This window comes from Heptranchias perlo, chromosome 1 (assembly GCF_035084215.1).
Source record: "Heptranchias perlo isolate sHepPer1 chromosome 1, sHepPer1.hap1, whole genome shotgun sequence".
Lineage (NCBI taxonomy): Eukaryota > Metazoa > Chordata > Chondrichthyes > Hexanchiformes > Hexanchidae > Heptranchias > Heptranchias perlo.
This window is the reverse complement of record NC_090325.1, coordinates 118,004,947-118,028,047: the sequence shown is the minus strand read 5'-3', so window position 1 is coordinate 118,028,047 and position 23,101 is coordinate 118,004,947. Positions and strand designations below refer to the sequence as shown.

At 39.4% G+C, this 23,101-nt stretch overlaps 1 protein-coding gene across 1 annotated transcript in view; it reads right to left on the bottom strand.

The window, feature by feature from the left end:
* wdfy3 (WD repeat and FYVE domain containing 3) overlaps nt 1–23,101 on the bottom strand; it is a 431,872-nt gene that overhangs the window by 60,533 nt on the left and 348,238 nt on the right. The window contains exons 40-46 of the mRNA XM_067990523.1: nt 14,544–14,704; nt 13,542–13,619; nt 10,571–10,801; nt 9,086–9,151; nt 8,171–8,339; nt 6,570–6,733; nt 1,994–2,142 (exon numbers count right to left, since the gene is read on the bottom strand). Of these exons, the coding sequence (XP_067846624.1) occupies nt 1,994–2,142; nt 6,570–6,733; nt 8,171–8,339; nt 9,086–9,151; nt 10,571–10,801; nt 13,542–13,619; nt 14,544–14,704 (1,018 nt within the window). The remainder of the gene's footprint in view (nt 1–1,993; nt 2,143–6,569; nt 6,734–8,170; nt 8,340–9,085; nt 9,152–10,570; nt 10,802–13,541; nt 13,620–14,543; nt 14,705–23,101) is intronic.

The following is a 23,101-nucleotide window of genomic DNA, read 5'->3' as shown; positions in this document are numbered from 1 at the left end:
TTTAAAAGGAGAATGAATGATCGAGGAGCAGCAGCGCATTTGCGAGGTGCTGGAACAGGTGCCACATGCACTCTCCACAATCGCGCAGAGGATGGAGGAGTCCAACTTCTGCATGAGTGGAATGGTGGCGCAGGTACATGCGACAACGTCTGCGATGGAGAGACGGATGCAAGAATGTCTGCGTTGGAGGCACTGACAACGGCCATTCGGACTCGGTGAACAACATTCTGCTGCCTTAATCAGGCAGACAGAAACTTTACAACTGGGCTCACAAGGCACCACACATGTTCCCCAAACCGTTCTCCAGCAGGGCGGTAGGAGTGATGTGGGCCTGGTCCAGGAGAGGGTTGATGGCGAAAGGAGACATGGAAGTGGGGACGCCACTCAAAGCGCTCCCATGTTTCACCCGTTGCCCCCCTCTCAACCAGTACTCGAAATGCTGCCTCCTCTCCAGGTGGCCAAGTCTGCCCCTGCACAGGTGCAGGTGGAGCAGTCTTTGGCGGCATCATAATCCAGAGGGCGTAGGCCGAAAGCATCTCAGCAGTCAGGGCATAAACACGAGCAACCTTTCACTACCTCTGCTGCAGCCACAGGGGAACCACCACGTAGAAGTAGTAGGAAGAGAAAGGCTAAGGTTTTGTGATCACAAAGGGTACGCACAAGGGTGTTTGACAGACTGTCATGTTTTTCATTTATATTTGGTTTTTGTTAGTCACATTAAGTGTTATCATTCTCACCACTACTGCCACGTTTTGCCTATTCTTGACTGTCTTTTGTGATCGCGTCCTTTGATGTGCTTCATCATGAACAGTGGGTCGTTGCAGGACGGTTTTGTGCAGGGAATGGGGGGGGATGGTGTTGGTGCAGCTCTTTCCAGATGGTGAGGACTGGACTATTCGTACTTTGTGATCTCCTTATAAGAAGCGTTCAAATATTAGCGACTCCCTAGCCTCACGAGCAGAAAGGTGAGCCGCTGCTCTGCCGATGGGTTCCTCCTCCTCAATGTTCATTGCAGATGTGGATGCTGGATGAAGGCATGGGGCCTCATCAACCGGTAACCCTCTCTGTTGTGCCATGTTGTGCAGGACACAGCTACTATAATTCAACCCACTCTCGATGGTGCGCACTGAAGTGCTCCCCCAGACCGATCCAGGCACCGAAATCACATCTTCAGCGGCCCTATCGAATGATCAATTACAGACCTGGTGGCGATGGGGCTGTCGTTGTATCAATGCTGTTCTTCGCTGATGGGGTTCCTCAGAGGTGTCATGAGCCACGTGTGCAGGAGGTATTATCCCTTGTCCCCGAGGAACCAGCCCTTAAGGCTGTTTGGTGCATGGACGAGGGCCGGGATGTTGGATTCCCTCAGAATGAATGAATCATGGCAGCTGCCAGGGAATCTGGCACACAAGTGAAGAAATCTTTTGCGGTGGTCACAAATAAGCTGCGCGTTGATGGAGTGATATCCCTTTCTGTTGTTGAATAGTCCTGGTTCATGTGGAGGTGCTCGGATTTCTATATGCATGCAATCACTTTGGAGCTGGGATTCCTTCCCGCTCCAGAAAATCCAGATTTTCTTTGCCTCCCCACCCCCAACGCACCAGCACTTTCTTTTAAAATCGTGCCCCATGTGATGAAACCTCTGGGAATATATCCAATCAAAGCTGACAATCCTAGTGAAGGGTTTTGTGTTTACCATGTAACCTATATAAGGTTTGTGGCTATCACAGTCATCTCTCTGTAGTTTATGGATTGATAAGAAACTTCTTGATAACATTTCAGTTTACAAATCACAGATGAAAGGCACTGAATAACACTAGTAATTTACTCAGATAAATATGTGAAAACTGAAAAAGGCAGTGTCCTTTTAATATATCCACAATTAGAAGATGGATAAAGTTGTTTATTTTAAAGGTATACAATAAATAAACAACTTACAGACTCCAGTAAGCATTTAGTTCATACTGCAGCAAAATTTTAAAAATATACTCACTTTGGAGGCAGCGTCTCAATGTCACGTATTTCCCTGGTGGCAGTCATTGTGAAGCCATCAATCACATAGAAATGCTCTTTGCCAAATAAGAGGAGTCCTTCACTGGTGTCCAGCCCTTGTACTCTAGCACATCTGTACATGTGCTGAATCTGTAACAGACCAGATGCGTATTACTGTACTTGTTTGACAGCAATAGCATCAACCTTTTCATAAATTTGCAATAAAACACAAGCACTAGTTATCATTGTGCACCATTATGGTTACATTAAAGCTTTAAAAATTGGCATTTAGCTAATCAATATGCAATTTTTTCCTCTTTCTACAAATGTTGCCTGACGTGATGAGTGATTCCAGTATTTTCTCTTTTTATTTCAGATTTCCAACATCTGCAGTATATTGCTTTTTGCATTAAACCATAATACTCCTCACTGATGAACTAGAAAAGTTGATGTTCCCAGCAAAAATTATTTTGGACAGGATCAGGAAATCTAGATATTCGAGACATTTCAATTAATGGAATTTATAAATCATTAACTGATGAATCATCATTACTGATGCTGGCACATTTGAGCAACAAGCAGCCCTGTGACTTTCATCTGTCATTACAAGCAGTGCTCCAGATCATGATAGTGGTGAGTGTTTTTAGTACTGCCTGGTTAATCTACCCCTCATGATAATTAACATAATCTACTGTAGAAGTGATGATCGTCACAATGTAAATTCTACGATTGTACACTCCCGCTGCCATCCTTCCTCGCTGGGAGCGCATTTTGTGAAATGGCACATATGCAAGACTAAGATTTTCCATCCATTTGTCGTGAAAAATTGTGAAATTGTGGCTGCCTGCCGTTTCCTGATATGTGCTTTTAGCTGGCAAGGCTTCGCACTGGGAGCTCGCGATCAGAAAATTTACCCTCATGACATCATAACAAGTAAACCAAAGGGAAATCTGTTGAAGGGAGATACCTTTGCCAGTGTCCCTCAGATATCCCTTGTTATCCTGTTTTTTGCTTTTGAACTATGAGTTTGGGGTAGTTTGGAAGAAGATTATTTTAGTGTTCCTGCCCTTTACACTTGCTTCCAGCATTTCAAAATCCATTCATAGGTGGAAAAACTCTACATTTAGCTGCCTTAGGTGTCATATCTTTACTTTTGACCTCCATTGTTGTTCTTCTATTCTCTTTATTTTGGTCAGTTCTATAAAAGAGTTCTTCATAGACAATAATAGTTCTATGGCGGGTACTACCTGAAAGATTAATGTATTTTCTTTCGGATGCTAACTAATTCATATATTTCCAGCAGTTTTTGCTTTTTATTTTACATTTGCAGCATTTGCTATTTTGCTTCATTATTTTTGTGTAAAACTTTCCTTATGTAAAATCATGAAGCGCCACTCCAGTATAAGAATGGGCAGAGCTGCACACAATCTGCTGTACCCATTCAAATAAATTGCAAATAAAAGAAAGCACTTAAAAAAGAAAACATGCAAAACACTGGAGATAAAACTATTGAGAAAGAGAAAAATAAATCAAAGCAACTTAAATGTAATTAAAGGCCAGGGTTATTCATACTGGTATGTTTAGAGCTATTCTTAATTTTACTTTGATATGCTAAACCACTTTCCACTAAAACAATTCTGACATTAGCAGCACTACATATTAGGACACAAAAGTAGTTCATTTACTTTCCCAATGGAGTGTTAGAACTTCATGAAATAAAAGATATAAAGATAATAATCTTGATAATGAAAATCCCGACTCTAGGATAAGTCATGCTTTTGTAAAACTCTTGCTTCCTGTCACATTTCTGTTTTTGTACATTAACCTGACTTTGGCAATGTGAAATCTGTAGTAATAAAAGATAAGAAATTGAAGGTTAAAAAGGCTAGTGATAGCAGATCATCAGGCATTTGCTTGCCAAAGAATGGAGTGAGAAATAAACACCCTGAAGATTTTTAAAATATTTTGAGAAGTTTGCAGAGTGTGTTTACAGCAGTAACACAGTCCCATGGTTCTAAAGGAGTCAATAAACCACTCAAGCTTTGCTCTTGAGCCTGTGATATAGTGATTGTGTTATTCTCCTATTATTCTCAGTATAAAATGATGCAATAGGGAAGTTTCACTTTGTGCATTCTCATGTCAGCAGACAGAGGGTAACTTACATAGTGACCTTGCAACAATGATTTGGATCTTGGACCTTGACCATCCATCAGTCAGTTAATGCTGTTAGTCTGCAATTCGATCTTTTTCAGTACACAGATTCCCTCTAGGCTTCTCTCGGCATTCTCCAAAGGGCCTATCAAGGCACTCATCGCTGCCATCTTTCGAGCACCAATTCCAACTGCCCCATCCTACTCTCTTGCAGACCTTCCCACCCAGCATGCCAACTGGGGGGTAATCTTGCCTTCCTGTCCCAATCATCCCTCCCACCCCAGTGGACTTTGCCAACGGATCAACAATCACCGCCCCTCTCCGCATCTCTCTCCAAGTTTTTGGTTTCTTGTCCCAATATCTCTTTTGGCTTTGAGACAATTTTTTGTCTGATTATGCTCCTGTGCAGTGCCTTGGGAGGTTTTCCTTTATTAAAAGTGTTATATAAATGCAAGTTGTTGTTGCTGTCTTAAGAATTCCAAAGCTGCATCAATAAGTCAGCAATTTATTTATCTAAATTTTAAATCAGGGCTGGGCATCTTCATTCCATCAAAATTGTGATGCTGTTGCTTTCTCCACCAAGGCCTCTTTTATAAAAAAAGGGGGGTGGTCTCTGTTTGAATATCAATTTAGAACCTTTTCAACAGGAAACTGCATTTCAAAAGATAGGTGAAAAGAGAAAAACATAAATAACTAGATCTGAATTTTTAAAAAACTAAATAAAATACTGATTTTGTTCTTAACTCTGGTTATTTGGAAGAAATTACACACCACAGTCAACGTTTAAAACACAGACTATAGTCTGGATAATAATTCTAAGTATTGCTTTAGGTCCCATATTAACAAAAAGTACTGAGCAATCTCAAAATGTTATTACACCATCACCATTTGAACCAATGCAAAGCGGTTTTGGCTGCATATCGATGTGAAAGCAGAAGTGCAACTCAAGTCAGGAAGTGATCTGATTCCGGAGTGGTGTAAAGCAAAGTAGTATGAGACCATCTCCAGGAGATGGTCTCGCACTGCTTTTGTTTTGCACGAAATAACTCCAGGTTGGTGTGAAGCTCCAACTAAGAAGTGTTAAGGTAGTCCTTTGGGCCCCTGGATTAGTTTAGAAATTCATTTTTGATTCATGTTATCCCACCAAGTCATTTTCAATATTAAAAATGAATTGGCTGGGGAGCAATGAAGAGCACATCTGTGTAAGCACACATTTCTAGAACCTTCTTGTTGGTGGTCAGAATGCAATGTGCAGTGAGCCAGAGCTGGCATTGAAATTTGTGTTTGTCAGCTGCAGGTACCAAGCTGAGATTGGTGTCTGGAGTATGACAGCATCCTTAAGCGCCACACAGGAATAACTTCAGCAATACTGGGCATTCCTTTCAATTGAGAGCTTCAGTGGCTGCTGTAGTAGTGTATTGATTATGGAGTCGGGGGGGTTGGGGAGTCAAGAAACCCAGAGAATAGAAGGTCAAAAATGAAGTTGGGGAGAGCTGAGGAGTCAAAGTTAGGGAGGGTCGAGAGAGGATGCTACTTTTATGTGGAGAAAAGTAATGCATGTGTCGTGAGTCAATAATCCTGTCTAGATAAACTGAAGTCATGTATTACTTTTAATGCATTAGATTCGGGCAGAGCTGATACCAGTTATGCTGATTGTGCAGACAAAGTTAATTTACTACAAGTGGAGCACAGAATATTTATAAATACTTTACTTCTATGAAATAGGATATTATTTTTCAAAAAACAGTTCTCCATACTGTTACTGCTGATCTGGTTACAACTCTAGCCTAAAGTCAGAGGGAGTAATTTTCAATTTTGGTGAGGTGGAAAACGGTGGGGGGGGGGGGTGGTAGTGGATCGGCCACACCAGTTATAGACCACGTCTGATTTCCCTTCCCATCGAAGTCAATAGAAAGGAAAATCAGGTGGGGCGTATAACGGCTGGCTGATCCGCTGCCACCAGTTTTGTATCCCACCAAAAGTGAAAATTACCTCCTTTAGTGTTGTAAAACGTTTTCCTCCCATCATGTGATACCAAGGAAAAAAGAAACATTTCTTCTACAGGACCAACTCAGTAATAATAGAGCTGCCATAAAAGTCCATTTGTTCTACTAATCGTTAGATACCCATTATTGAGGACTGAGAGATTAATTGAGATCTAGCAATACTATTACTGTCTAAGCATTAGTGCCACTGGACTGTAGTTATATTGATCTGCACTAGAAAGGGCTGAAATTCTAATTTTTGATGTTACTTAACTTTTCCATGTACTCAGTTCTTTGCTGTTTTACTCTGAGCTCCAGAATCTTGAGTAGGCTTTCAAATAACTTTATTATAAAAAGGAATTTAATCTTCTTAGTTTAAAAAAACACGCAGATCAAGTCGCTCCACTCCCCAGGGGAAAAGACAGTAATCAGCTTCTGTACCTTTTCTCCCTCCTCTAGTAATCGTAGCAGAGTTTGGTTATCAGTCTTCTCTTCTTCATCCATAGAACTTCCCTCAGAGATCTGGTCAAGGAAAGGTTCTGTGTTGTCATCATCTCCACCATCAGGGGCAGAACGTGAACGTTTCAGTGGAGGCTTCACAATTCCTAAACAATTACATTTTATGTTAATCTACATGTTCAACAAAAATGCACTTGATCTGAAGAGGTAACCCGTAAAAAGAATGGCCCAAATGCAATTTTACTTTTTATTAAATCCATTTTAGCGGCCATAATTAGTAAACTGCTGCAAAAAGTTCAATTATTACTGCAGTGCAGATCACGTGAACACGCTCATACATGTGGCCACTAATTTCATGGCTACCGTCAGCTATCTTTTCTGTAATTTTTATATCCTTCCTTAAAACTTTCCTGGGTCACTTTCCTGCAATTTTAGTAGGTCTATGTTACGCATCCAGGCTATTATCAGCTCCATGAGCGAATTCTGACTGCTGTAGATGTTGATTAAACTTCAGAAGCTTCGTAGACCTCTTCCTGACGGTTTTCATCTTCTCAACAAAAACTATAGTTTCACTATGTAAATGTACTTGGGTAGACTTTTGCCAATCAGTTTAAGGGCTACTGATAACAATGACCTGATTAAGATTTATCCTTGATGTTTAGATTATCAGAACCTTGTAACCCCTGGGCTTAGAGGGTTAAATTATGAGGACAGGTTGCATAAGCTTGGTTTGTATCCCCTTGAGTTTAGAAGGTTGAGGGTGATCGAATCAAGGTCTTTAAAATGATAAAGGGATCAGACAGAGTAGATACAGAGAAACTATTTCCTCTGGTGGGGAATCCAGAATAAGGGATAGTAATCTTAAAATTAGAGCTAGGCCATTTGAGGAGGCACTTTTTCCACACAATGCATATTCAAAATCCAGAACTCTTTCTTTCTTCCCTCCATCAAAAGGCTGTGGATGCTGGGTCAACTGAAATTTTCAAGACTGAGATCAATAGATTTTTATTAGGTAAGGATATCAAGGAATATGAAGCAAAGGCAGGTAAAATGGAATTAAGGTACAGATCAGCCATGATCTAATTGAATGGCAGAACAGGCTGAAGGGGACGAATGGCCTACTCCTGTTCCTATGTTCCTTTAAATTCTAAATTGATAATACCTTCTGACAACTCATTATTACAGATTTTAAATATATATTTACCATAACCAATTACTGAAGAGCACTTGCTATTGAGTCACTGTACTATTTCCATTATGGAAAAAGGAATACTTGCATTTGTCACCCCATCGGACCGTCTCAAGATGCTTCACAGAATGAATTGCTTTAGGAGTGCAGTGACTGTTATTATGTAGAAAAGTCCCACTGCAATTTGAGATGGTGGGGTATGTCATGAGGCAACATATATTCAACATTTATTTTTATTTTGTTACAAAAATGCAGAGCATCAATTTATAGTAATGTTATTTTTTTACATGTTATGTAATGGCTGGAACATAGGTCCAGTCCTGCTGCATCCCTGTTGCTAGGCACTAAAGGAACTACATATTTATATAGAGTATAGACAATATAATGCTTTAACCTTTGACTCTTGCAATTGTGTCTTCTCCATGCTCTAGTTCGTGCTGGGTGGTTTCACCCTCTGAGCTCTCTTCAATTGTATCTGGATACATAGTAGGGTTTCCAGCAGACAGCCGTAGGTAGTATTCTTTACTATCATAACTTATAGCTCTACGATAGCGAGCAGGTTTCTATAAAAGCAAAATACATAGAGATGTACTATATCTTTTTTTTATAAAAGCAATCCTGAACCTTACTAATGAGATGTCACTACACATTATATGACAGACATAAAAGGTGTTTGCAGTAGCCGGCCACAGGCTTATGATGTGTGCTAAAGACAACCAGCTGCCAAAACAAATTAATATTCACAAGTACTTTATGCTGAACACTTCTTCGGTAACATGCTTTAGCAAAAGTTATGCTTTTCTTTGTGAAACAATAATTAACAATGAAGTTAAGAGACATAATATAAAAACTGTTCAAAATTGTGTCGGATTTTTAAATAGGCTTTGTTCATATATTTATCCCATTTTTTTGTTGGGGGGGGAGGAGAGCGGGAGAAGAAAAGGAAGGGGCTGACTCAACTTAGACATCACATACTTTTGCTGACACTTGTTTTGCAACAATGTAGCTTAAATCACGAGGCCACAAAAATAGCAATTATGTTATTTCAAGTGCTAGGGTGAGACTCCAGCCCAAGAAAGCATGTTAGTGTGCAGTATAAAACAGTCTACAAAGATCTATTTTGGTGACAAGTGCAAAGAAATAACAAATCCTGCCGTGAAGAGTGAATCATCATCTTGTAGCTCAAAAAGATGCATCATGAAAAGCCAATCATAAAGCTATGTTACAATGCCCATCATGCAGGTTCATTCACTTTAATTTCTTAATGGGCACAGCAACCATTGCTCTTGACATTTTTTTTCTCTTTTACCTTCTCAGAAACCATACTGTCATCATCAAACCAAGGCACCTCAGGCAGTTTACTAGCGGTGACAGACTAAAGTAAGGTATTGAGAATAATATGGGAAATGCTCATCAGAATTTCAGCATCATGAAGAAACAAACCGTTGTAACTACCTTTAGGTACAGATGCACACAGTAAACATAACAAGTAGGTGGCAGTGCAGTTCAGAAATTAAGTAATGCTTGAAAATTGATTAGGTGAACTCAAATGTGAGCAAGTTTCATATGCAGCACAGCACCTGAAAATTTATGTACCACACATTTACAACTTGCAATTTTTGAGGAACAGGCGGCCAAATTACAATAGAGATATTACATTTCATTGGCAATGCTGAACTTGCCAAAAATAAACACTACAAAATCATAATCAACTTCAAGTCCAAAAGAACTTTATCCTAACGCTAAATGTTAAAGATGCAAAAGTAAACAATTGTGTTTAAAGCCTTGTCAAAGTAAATAGCATGACATTTTTAATGCTTTTTAAAAAGATGAACCCAATTTTGTTACAAGATTGTGAAAATCTGATTGAATTCATTAGCTATCCAGATCTAAACCAATGATCAGGACCAATTACACATCCTGGTTTTATGTTTTAAATTACAATGTGAGCTACAGATTCAGAGAACTGGAGAAGTGCTTCCATTACAGGGTACAGTGAAGAAGGGAAACAGGATCAGAACCATTCCTCTGTATACAAAGAACACAGACCTCCACTTTACTGCCGCAACCTCAGAACTAGAACCTATAGCCTAAGAGCAGATGTGAACATTATTTGTATACTGAATGCACTGCTTCTGACCACAGCTACAGTAAAATAAAACACACAACCTTAAAAATTAACTATGATTTAAAAAAATAATTGGCAGGTAAACTTCTTTAACTGTGATACAGCCTCAGGAAATGAAAAAAAATCAGTTGTGGGGGCACAGTAACATGAATTCTAAAAAATTTTTTACAAAATAATAATTAAAATTAAATTTATAACAATTTTTAGGAAATTAGGAATCCTCACTGACAGATACATAAGAATGGTAAATACTGCCCATTTTAATAACTTTGTCATGATACTTCATGTAAAGATGCATAGTTGAGGATATTCTTAATCACTATACAAGGTCTTGACTATCATATTCTTGAAAATTATATTTGGAAAATTGTTCGAAGATTTGTAGTTGATGTTGTTCTTGAATAGAATATAGATTTTCATGATCATACTCTAATAGACTGGTATTCTTTTTGCCACACTAATTAAAATAATCTAGCAAGTTAATCACAGAAGAATAAACCAATATTCTCAAATGTCACTGATGAAGAAATGTCAAATTCCATTAATGAGCAAATATATGTTTCAGTAATAAGACTGCTACGGTTTACAGCACAACAATTTTTAATAAATTAGGAAGCATGCCAAAAATATTTGTTCCTTTTTAATGCCAGCTTCTGCAATACTCACCAGCAGACTGGTAGACTCCTGCTCACTTTCTGGTAAATAGGGATAATGTATATAAAACATGTCATTCCGCACCATCTTCTTTCTCATTCGGCAGGGTCCCTCTGGCATTTCCAACATCCATTTATCTAGATGTGATCCAATTGGAGGCCCCCACAAGCCTCTCTCTCGCAGTAGCTCATACTCTATCTGAGCCCATTCTTCAGTTACATACTTCAGGGCATTTTGCTGACGCTGCAAATGACAAAATTAATTGTTAACAGGGGTGTGGAGGGGGGAGGAAAGAGAGAGTTCCATATGTGCAGTGGATGGTCAATACATACACATATGTTTTAACATACTGATGGTTACCAGACATGTCAATATATAAATTGGTAATATAAAATTTTGGCCCAATACTGATTATTTCTCAAAAATCCACTTCCTGTCTGTGATAATCTAGGCTTGGCAGCATAACCCTATAAACTACATTTTTAAAAAATCATGTGAGATCTGCAGGTGACCATCAAATTCAAATAATTCATCATAAACAACTGCTATTGACTCAAACAGAGAAAATGAATATTAAAAGTCACTAATCACTCTTCAGCAGTCTGTACTTAAAGCTACATATCAACTGTATTTTGAAGACATTGACAGACTTCACTGCCAATATACAATATGCTAATCGTTTTTAATCTTCTATCGTTGGCTGGTGTTGTCATTGTATAATAAGCTGTTAACTTACAAGGAAACAGAAATAATACTCACTGGCAAGTGTTCCTGAAAGCATGAAAATTGTACATTTTTAAGAAAGAATCTTTTGCCAATTTTCTCTTCGCCTTTCCTCTCATGAAAATATAATTTGAATGCTATATGATTTCACAAGTGCTCATTACTCTTTGGCTTCACTCTCAAGTGACATTATTTGTGTGTCAGTCTCAACAGTTGAGTGTTGGCAGATAATTCAATTGGGGGAGGGCGTCATAGCCAAGTCCAATCCTTCCTCCCAGCATCCACATATACACACACATCCAGCAAGGTTACTGGATATTGATCAAGACAAGGAACCCTGGCAGATTTATCCCTTCTTACCCAGGGGTACTAAGGCCAATTATAGTGCCCCTCCTGCTGCCACAGCCAAAGTTGGCTAACTCAGCACAGAAATGTATACTCTTTGTGAAGACCATTGAAAAGGGAAATTTGTAGGGTACGGCAATTCTAAGGCGAGTAATATTGAAGGAAAGTACTTCTAGAATCATACAGCACATCGTGCTGGCTCTCTGAAAGAGCTATACAATTAGTCCCACTCTTCTGCTCTTTCCCCAAAGCGCCTCAAATTTCTACTTTTCAAGTATATATCCAATTCCCGTTTTAAAGTTACTATTGAATCTGCTCCATCACCCTTTCAGGCAATGCATTCCAGATCATCATAACTCGCTGAGTGAAAAAATGTCTCCTCATCTCTCCCCGGCTTACATCAGTGTGTCCCAATAATGATGTTACTGTAATTAATCTTTTTTCTCCTGCACCACCCCCACCCTATCCAAATCTCTGTTGAGTGTACAATCAACAAGGCTCTGACCTACACAAAAATATTCTGATTAAAATCAATAGAGTTAAGTACGCTGTTACCATGCTTGCCCTTACCAAAACATGAACCTTGCAGCAAGTAATAACATACATAGAGAACTAAATTGAAAATGCCATAGGTACAGATTGACATAAAACAGGCTTCTTTATAACTGAAAAAGTGCTGTCTGTATTTATTTTAAATAAAAATCTAGCCTTTTAAGAACTCAAACATGCATCATTGTATCAGAATTAATCCAGACCCAGCTCAGCAAGCAGCTATCTTAGCATAGCACATTAGGAGGCCATTCGGCCCATCGTGTTCTTTACCTAAATAGTCCCACTCCCCTGCTCTTTCACCATAGCCCTGCAAATCTTTCTAGTATATATCCAATTCCCTTTTGAAAGTTACTATTGAATCAGCTTCCATCATCTTTTCAGGCAGTGCATTCCAGATCATAACTTGCTACATAAAATAAATTCTCATTTCCCTTTTGATTCTTTTGCCAGTTATCTTAGGTCTGTGTCCTCGGGTTACCAACCCACCTGCCAGTGGAAACAGATTTTCCTTATTAACTCTATCAAAACCAGTCATAATTTTGAATACCTCTTTTAAATCTTCCCATAACCTTCTCTGCTCTAAGCCAGAACAATCCCAGTTTCTCTACTCTCTCCATATAACTGAAGTCCCTCATCCCTGATATAATTATAGTAAATCTCCTCTGCAAGGCCTTGACATCCTTCCTAAAGTGTGGTGGCCAAAATTGGACATAATACTCCAACTGAGGCCTAACCAGTGATTTATAAAGGTTTAGCATAACTTCCTTGCTTTTGTACTCTATGCCTCTATTTATAAAGCCAAGGATCCCGTATACTTTTTTTTAATAAAACAGCTTTATCATCTTGTGCTGCCACCTTCAAATGTATTTCCTCATTTTTCACTTGCTTAAATTTTCCCTCTTCTCAACATGCAGTTGTGGAGCAGACAATCAGCACCATTACTGATGGTCTGAATACTGGCGCCCCTATTAATCTCATGTGTACTTTAATGTAAATACCAGCAGCATCCTAAAAGCTACTGCTGCGATAAGCTTTTTTATAGGTTTCCCTATTGTAAAAAATATACTCTCAACCAAAAAAAGTTATGTTGCATGGTAAAGATATTTTTTACACTGGTACAGCAAAGATATAGACAAATTTTGAGGGTCTGCTTATGTGTATATAAACCATACTACACATTCTCCCATCATTGGGTCGCTATGCTTAACCAAACCTTTGAATATCTGCTTGCAATAAATATGATAAACAACTGAATGTCTGAATACCTAGATACTGGACAGCACCAAATTCAAAAAACCCTTGGTTCACCAGATAAAAAATTATATTTGAAAAAGTTATATTTAAAAAAGTATATTGCCATTACCTCCTGATATTCTTTATATTGCATATCCACTAAATCCCGCACAACAGCAATGTGAGTGAACATCCACTGGGAGGTTTCCTGAGGGGAAGAAAAACAAATTAATAGCAGTATTTACTGAAGAAGTGCCAAACTTTTATAAGATTTCATAGGTGATTCTGAAATCCTGTGCTTCAGAAGGAAGTGCCCTCACAGGGAGCAAGGGTCAGAGATCGGGTACAACATTGTAGCCCCGATTCTCCGGCCTGTGAGCGTAGCTCCTCATGGGATGGTATCACCCCTTACATTTCCAGATACATTCAAGTCACCTTGCAGAATAAATAAAAACCCCACACAGTAAATCACTACGGGTTACATCTATCTTATTTAATATTACTGTGATAATGTTACACAGTGCTTGGTATATTAAATCTATCCAGGCAAATGAGTGAAGCTGGCTTAGTTATGCTGGTTAGCTCACAGTGTGTGAATGCATGACAGCATTGTGAAAATTTACTTTATCCAAAATTTCAATTGAATGGGCAACAGCGGATGGAATGTTTGCGGCAGGAGTCGTCGTCTTTGTGTAGTCCACTGTCAGGTAATATTGGAATGCACCTGAATCAGAATAAAACCAATCCCTTGGGGTAGCTCTCTTTTATACTACCACCAATTCAGGAGTATACAAGCTGGTTTCAATATATTGTGTTTGAAGTTACATTCTGTCCGAGTCCATATTTAATTCGATCTCTAAAACATAATATAACCCTGGCATTGGTTGAAGACAACAGAATTGCCTAGCAAGATTCCTTGAAAGTTTCCTTTTTTTCCTTTGGGCATTGCTGCTGCTGATATTATGAGGCAATGGATACCACTGTTAGGAGGTTAAGTTTTTATTTGTCATTCTTCTGGATTTCTCAGTTCACTAAATTGTAGCAAAATAATCAACAGATTACAGCCATTATCTCAATTACAGACCTGGGTGATGCAGACTGAAAGGATCTAATTAAAAGGGAGAAAGTCTACCTGTGATGTGAGGTTATTTTTACTGATTCCACTTTCCTTCCGGTTTCGCCTGGATCCAGTCAACTTTGACAGGCCAAACCCACTGCTCACACGTGATAGCTTTGATTGTGTAGCAGGAGCTATGGTTGCTTCTCCTCTACTAATATACTTCTTTTCATGGGCTACCCAAGAGAGAAACAAGGCAAAAAAAATTAATCTCCAAACAGTATTCTAGGATTTTCAACAATACTAGCATATAATAATGTACCAGTGACTTTTGTATAGCAATACTATAAAAGTCAAATAAATGTAGAAATAAGAACACACGAGACTATAAATATCAAGCCACATTATTTCAGTAATAGTTCCTACCATCACAGGAAACAGAACAAAACAAACAATTATTTACAATTCATCCTACAGTAAACAATTTATGTACAAAATATGGCACAATCTAGACGAAGATGATCTCTCTCTACTGGTTATAAGACCCCATCATGAAATTAATTTGGACAGTCCTGGTTGGCAAGATCCAACAGCACAAAACCACACATGTGGCTGCAATTTCACTCAGAAGCCTCAAGGATGGTTGGTGTGATAGTGGTATGCTTCTAAGGTTGGAGTTGAGACACAATATTAGACCAGAGGGATTTACTCTGCATCTAACCATGCTATATGCTGCAATAGGTGTGCAAAACAGGTTTGATTTTATAATGACTGTTAAAAAAAGGCAGTCATAATGTTAGAAAATCACCAGAGATATATACAAGTGTCAATGACAGCTAAAGGGGCTAAAATTCAGCACCAACAGCATCACCTTCAGCGCATTACAAATTTACTGTAACATATCAGGAGTTAGATCAGTAATTAAATATGCAATATTGAACAAAGCAGCAAAGATGGTTCCAGGCTTGATCCCTGGACCATGCAGGGTGGCAATAGGGCCTACAATTGGCCTCAGCATCCCTGTGCTAGAAAGAGCAAAAAAAAGTTAGCGAGGGTTCGCACCTCCAAATGATAACCAATGATTCCTGTTGGAAACTGCTTGTGTGTGTTGATGCCTGGTGCCAACAGAATTGGACATGATAAAAGCATCTTTTGACATTCACTATCTGGAATCCCACATGAAAAAGCTACCACTTAGGTGGTTGTATCCCCTGTGGGGCCATACTTCAATACGCATCACGACTTTCAGGACAGGAAGTAAGAAAAGTGGAGAAAATGGGGAGGAGTTGAATTGAACAGTAAAAGTGGAAAGTTCCCGTGTTCTTTTTTTCTGATGTGGGGAAAATCACATAAGGCTGGTAATAATCAAATACAGTCTTAAGTAATTTTGGGTAAAAGTCCATGGATTTGGGCACATGAACATATTGGGAAATGGTTTTCCACTCCCTGAATATTGAAAGGAAATGGAAGTCTGATGAGAGAACATTTCTCATGAAGATTGCGACAATCTAATAATGACAAGTTAAATGTTCAAGAACATCGTACAATGCACAAGAAGATGGTGCAATCCACCAAAAATCCCAGAATATATGTTATCAAAAAGAATCAACAGCATAACTGGGGAACGTTTTATTCAAGTTTGGTGAGAATCCACAAATAAGTTTCAACTATTAAAGAAATGCTTTGTGTCAGTTCTTATAGATGTGCTCACAGGATATATAAATAGTCCAGACTGAGAACTATTTTCAAATGAACTTGGTATCCGATGTGTGGATGACAGTCTACTCAACAGATTAAAATCTGGTGGTGTTTTACATGGCAACAAGATAGCCAGGCAATACTGTCAAAGGAAGGAAGAAGTTAGGAACTATAAAATTTGTTCCACTTCAAAAGCACAAAGGCAAGCAACTACTCCATGAACTGTCAGAAACTGCCGGATGTTAATCTACGTGACAAGAATCATTAGGCTGTTTGAAGTTTCATAGTCTTTTACAAAAATCCCAATTTCCATAGGATATTACATGTTGAAACAAGGCTCTATTTGATTTGGGCTTGGAACCAAAGGACTGTTTGCAGCATTCCCATTTTTGGAAGGAAGAAGCGGCGATAAAAAAAGTGAAATTTATCTTAAATCTGATTTAAATATTGCTAATTTATTGAAGCAAGTCAATCTCTACTGGAAGTTTTTGCATAAACAACTTGCATTTAAATGGCCCCTCTAACAAAGTGAGTGTCCCAAGGCATTTCAAAGAGAAACAGATGGTGAGCATTAAGAGAACAGTTAGGGAACGATGACTGAAAGCATGATTGAAGAGATAGGTTTTGAGGAGACTTTTAAAGGGATGGAGTGAAGTAGCATGGTCGAGGGATTTAGGCAGGGGGTCCCAGAGAGTAGAGCCAAGAGGACTAAAGGCTGTGCCACTGATGTGAAACACAGGAAAGGGAGAATGAACAGAAAGATAGAAGGGCATGGACTAGGATGTAGGGTGGGTCGAAGCCATGGAGGGATTTGTAAACAAAGAGGAACATCTTGACTTTAAAGTGTTGGGAGATGGGGAGCCAATGAAAACCTTCGAGGGTAGGGTGATGGATACTTTAGCATGGATCAGAATGCGGGTGACAGGAGTTTTGAACAAATTGTAATTTCTGTAGGTTGCAGCTGAGGAGCATGCATAAGAGTTTCAGTGGGGGTGGGGGTGAGGTAAGGGCAGGCGAAAGTAAGTGGTCTTGGTGATGGATAGGATATAGGGTCTGAAACTAAGCCCAGGTTCAAATAAATAGGACATCGAGGTTGCACATCATCAGGTTCAGGGTGAGTAAGTAGTAGGGGAGGGGGATGGAGCTGGAGCCAAGGGAGGGAGGTTTTGGTGGGTTCTGAAAATGACAGCCATAGTCGTTCCCATCTTCAGCTGGATAAAGTACTGGCTCATCCACGACTTGATGTTCAGATAAGTAATCTGACAATACAATTGTAAACAATTTTACAACACCAAGTTATAGTCCAGCAATTTTATTTTAAATTCACAAGCTTTCGGAGGCTTCCTCCTTCCTCAGGTGAATGATGTCGAAATGAAATCCTCGAAATGAAATCGCATTTATAATTCTGTGAATTATAAATGCGATTTCATTTCGAGGATTTCATTTCGACATCATTCACCTGAGGAAGGAGGAAGCCTCCGAAAGCTTGTGAATTTAAAATAAAATTGCTGGACTATAACTTGGTGTTGTAAAATTGTTTACAATTGTCAACCCCAGTCCATCACCGGCATCTCCACATCATGACAATACAATGATAGTTGTGGAGTTCAGGATGGTGGTGGAGAGACAGAGCAGGGTGTCATCAACATAAATGTGGAAGCAGAACCCACACCTATGAAAAATGGTGCCCAAGGGCACTCCTCAAGTGACTGTGCAGAGGTAGAAGGAGAATTTACTATTAGATAGGTGACAGCTACAGTGAGACAAGTAGGAATGAAAGTGAGGCAGTCCTTTGGCGGTGGACTATGACGAAACGATGGAGATAGAAGGAATCGCCGATGCCTTGAAGAGATCGGACGGCCTCAACCGGGATCTTGGGTTCATGTCACGCTACACGTTACCCCACCAGCGAACAAATGTTATCTGTTTTTAATATAAAGGGTCAGTTGCTGTCTTTTCTATGTTTCTACCTCTCTATCTCTGTTTTTTTTAGTTTTTTGTTTTTTTTTGGTGATTTGTATATTCGGAGACCTTGCAGGTAACACCTGTCTGTCTGCACACTGATTGCCTTGGCAACGGGCAGTTGAAAAAACTGTCTGTAATCACCAAGCATTGCTCTGTGAATTATAAATGCGATTTCATTTCGAGGATTTCATTTCCAACAACGTTCACCTGAGGAAGGAGGAAGCCTCCGAAAGCTTGTGAATTTAAAATAAAATTGCTGGACTATAACTTGGTGTTGTAAAATTGTTTACAATTGTCAACCCCAGTCCATCACCGGCATCTCCACATCTTGAAGAGATCGAGAAGGGATAATGTACCATGGGCACAAAGAATGTTGTTGGTGATTTTGACCAAGGATGTGGATTTGTCAAAAGTCAGAGTGAATGAACTTGAAGAGGAAATTATGGGAGACATGAACACAGAGTTGGGTGGCGATGACACGGTCAAAAATCATAGAAATTAAAAAGCAGTTAGATCTGGGGTGGCATATGGGATTTGAGAAACATTGGTAAACTAGTTGTTTAATTACATTATTATATTCTGGTTTGCGTTCCAAAACAGATGTGAACAGCAAGCAGTGGGATGGACGAAAAGTGCTAGTATGTTTCTTCAAAAGAAAAATCAGTACCAGGGTGTTCCTTCTGAATTCTGGTGGAGATCCAATGAAGCGCTTTTAGGTTACTCATTGAGATGATAAATTAATGTTGCAATAATGAGGAAGAACAATGGAAATAAACCAAAAATTGATTTTTAAAAATCTTGATTTAAATTACCATGGGATTTCTCCCAGTCATCTGCGTAACTTTAATGGAAGAGCCGCAGAAATGCCAGAAAAAAGGCATTAACAGCACTCATGCCATTTCTCTGGAATTTCTGCAGCTCTTCTGTTGAAGTTACGGCAGACAAGTGGGAGAATCCACTGTAGAAATTCAACCCTCCTAACTTTGAAAACCCAGAAAAAAATGTAATCTTGTCAGATTTATTTTTTTATTGAGATGCACTTTCTGTTGACCACACTTTAGGGGCAGGAAGCGGCAACTGCCCAAGTTAGATATTCACAGTGAGCTTCCCGGTGGGAATTTGCCAGTCACAGAGAGCTTGCTGATTTGGTGTTGCAGCACCTAAAAGGGCTAGGACAGCTGTTCAAAAGGCAGAGACTTTTTCTTTGCTCGCAAACATCATATACAAATATAATAGAGCATCACCAAGAGAGAGCCCAGATTTATGGATATAGCAATAGAGGTATTGCTTCAAGAAATGCGGGAAATAAAGATTGTCCTGCCTAGTATATGATGGCACCCTCCCCACAGGAGAGCTGTTAACAGTGTCTGGTAGAGGATGGATCAATGTGGCAATTTGGTCTGCATCACTCAGAGGCACTAGCAACGGATCTGGAAAAAGTTTTTGGATCTGAAAAAAACTGCCACCAGTAACTTATACCGAATAGATGGGCAAAGTATGAATGTCACAAAGTGTTGCCTCTTACGTCATTACACATTGCTCTCCTATACAAAATACTTAGAAAGCCTTACAAGCCCTTTAATGCTTACCATGCCTGCCTTTTCAGCACTGAAGCTGTTGGCATGCTGACTTCTTAAAACAGCTTCACACAAAATATCCTTTCGACAAAACTAGCTACAATTATGCATATTCATATACTCACACACATGGGCGGCAGTATGGAAACTTGGATGTCATTCTTTATGCTCCTGACACTTCCAACATCTGAACACTATTTCTCTACTTGCAGGACAAGGCAGCATATAACAGAAATGATGGCAGAACTGAAGGATGGCACCATGGCTAAAAGACTTTGAATGCCTTTGTGAAGCCACACAAAATCTTGAACATTAATAACAGAGGGAGTGGGTGAAGCTGGAGGTGACCTTCCAGCTGAGAGTCTGCACTATCCTTCTCATGTTTTTTCTCTGCCTGTTCACTCAATCTCTAGTACGCAGCATTTTTCCATATTTTCATAGAAAGTTATGAAAATTACGGCACAGAAGGCCATTCGGCCATCGTGTCCGTGCCGGGTACGGATTTTGCACAGGTGTCCCCCAACAATTAGTTGCATCTCACAGTCTCCATTAACAAGCCCAGCACATCATCTACAGCAGAGCGCTCAATGCCAGTGTGGGAGCATCTGTTCTAAAAGCACATACTGCTGCCAACGAGGCCTTCATCTCCAATCTACAACAGTTCTCTTTTCCGCTTGAACATGCTGGCGGATCAGATGGGAGAGAGCCATTATGCAGGGTTTCACTAGCTCCTCTATGAGATCCTGATGTACTACTCTTCCTGACTGCAAAGCTGTTGCAGCAGTGACTTGCTAGGGTTATTATCAGTGTCATCCTCTGGTGCTGATTGCTACTTCCTTTTGTTCCAGAGTTAGGCCTCTTTGGATGGCAAAACTGTGCAGCATGCTGCAGACAAATATGATCTTGTAGACCTTGGTGGAGCTGTAATGTAATCCCTACCCAATCTGTCCAGGCATCTGAAACTGTGTTTCAAGATATAATTAGTTTCTTCTAATATAATCCTGATAGATGCATGAGCATCATCATAACTACATTCACTTTCTGACCGTAGGTCTCACAAGGGTGTCATTAACAAGAGCTGCAGAAAATGGCTGTTGTCTCACAGGAGCCATTCTCTAAGTCTGAGTTCGCCTTCAGATAACCCAAGCCCAGAGGATTGTCTTAAAATAAAAGAATCGTGACTGCTGCCTGAGAAGCGAGCACTGACCTGCATGATTCTGTGCTGCTGAACAGGGCATCAATGATACATGCTTGATGCATCTGTGTACAGCTGATTGATTGATGTTGCAGATATTCCCTGCGGAGGCCTAAAAGGACCAAGATGTGGAGATGCCGGTGATGGACTGGGGTGGACAAATGTAAGGAATCTTACAACACCAGGTTATAGTCCAACAAATTTATTTTAAAATCACAAGCTTTCGGAGATTATCCCCTTCGTCAGGTGAATGAGACTGTTTCACCTGACGAAGGGGATAATCTCCGAAAGCTTGTGATTTTAAAATAAATTTGTTGGACAATAACCTGGTGTTAAAAGGACCAAGGCATAGAAGTTTTGGACTTGACGGCTACTGTGGTTGAGACTCCATCACTGTTTCTCTGGTGAACCTTAGCCTGCAGAAACTATTATTTTCCGATAGTTACAGACAGCTGTGCCTGGGACTGGAAATATGGTTGTGGATAATGGTGGGTACAGCCAGACTGCCTCCAGTGCAGATGAACCCCCATGGTATTGCTTAATTCATGCTCTTCTTCGGCCTCCAAATGAAAGATAGAACAGCACTGAATGCTAGATCTATTTTGAAAATTTTGTTTGCATTTTAAAAAGGTATTTCCTGAAAAGGCGGAATGTTACTGTGTTTCAAGATAGCATTAGTTTCTTCTAATATAATGCATAGGCATCATGTTGTAAGAGCAGGATCTGGCATTAGTAGCACGGAATTACACACGAGTTGATCGGCGAGAGATTGCAAATGTCAACTTAGCTACCACCCACCTTGAATGCATCCCTCAAAATTGTGTTTTTTTTGAGAAAAGAGCAGGGGGCTGGTAAAATGTGGCACATGCCTCATTTCCCAGGTCTCGTGTGCCTGGATACTGCCAGTTGGATAATCTACCCCATTGGATTCTATACTGTGTAACATCTCTATATTTAAAAGATATATGACAAATTACAATATTTCAAAAAATAGCCTGATAGGATTAACATGGAGGTAATAGTGCAATGACAATTATTTGAAGCGCTTAAAAATATTGCATGTGAACACCTTAATTAGGATTACAGACACTTACAGTTTATGCAAAAGCTCTGACAGTGCCAGATGCTGAAACAGTCTCTGCTCCATTAATCCCTCTCTTTATAGTGTCCTAGTTTATCTAGCAATGGAAGTAATTTAATATCACTGCTGGTTTTGCATTGCAGGTAATCAGGATATGTACGAAAAGCGATTTGAATTAAAGCTTAAACGTGCATCAAGCCAATGCATTAATTCTGTGGTTCTGACAATATGTGTAATACAGTCTTAGAAGAATATCTATTTTATTGTTGTTCTAGGACATTTTAATGACACACTCACTGACTGGGATATAGGGAGGAATTCAACAGAAAAAAGGAAATGGACTTTCTAAAAAGTATGCAGGACTCCTTCAAGCAGTATGTTTGAATGTCTATAAAGGAAGATGTGTGCTAGATACAGTTATGAATAATGAAATAGATCAAGATAGATGAATTAAATGTGGGTGAGCAGCTCAGGAGTAATGACCATAATATAAGTTTTAAGGTCCAAATAGAAAGGGAAAAGTTTACTACAAAAATACAGGCACCAGATTGGAGTAGGGCAGATTGTAGAAAGATGAAGAGCGAGCTAGCTGGGCTGGAAGATGGCGGAATGGGACAAAAAAGTGGTAAATGGAACTCACTATCAGTAATTGTGAGGTGGTACATTTTAGTTAAAAAAAAAGGTAAACTTTGAATGGGTGAAAGTTGGGTGATGTGGAGGAGTAGAAGGATTTGAGAGTTCAGGTTCACAAAACATTAAAACTAGCACTTAAGTGGATACGTCTATTAAAAAAAAGCTAATGGAATACTAGGTTTTATAGCAAGAAATATAGAATATAAAAGTCAAGATGCAATGACCACCTTTGAAATACTGTGGCAGCTTTGGGGAATGACACTGAAGTAGTAGAAAGGGTAGAGGGCAGATTCACTAGGATGTTGTCTGTTATGAGGAAATATAAAAATAAAAAAACACAGGGACTATTTTTGTTAGAACGGAGGTGATTATAGGGTGGTTTAATAGGGGTGTTCAAAATGATGAATGGATTAAGACAGAGTAGATAGAAACAGACTGTTTACATTGGTTGAGGGGCCTAAAATGAGGGAATATAGATATAAGA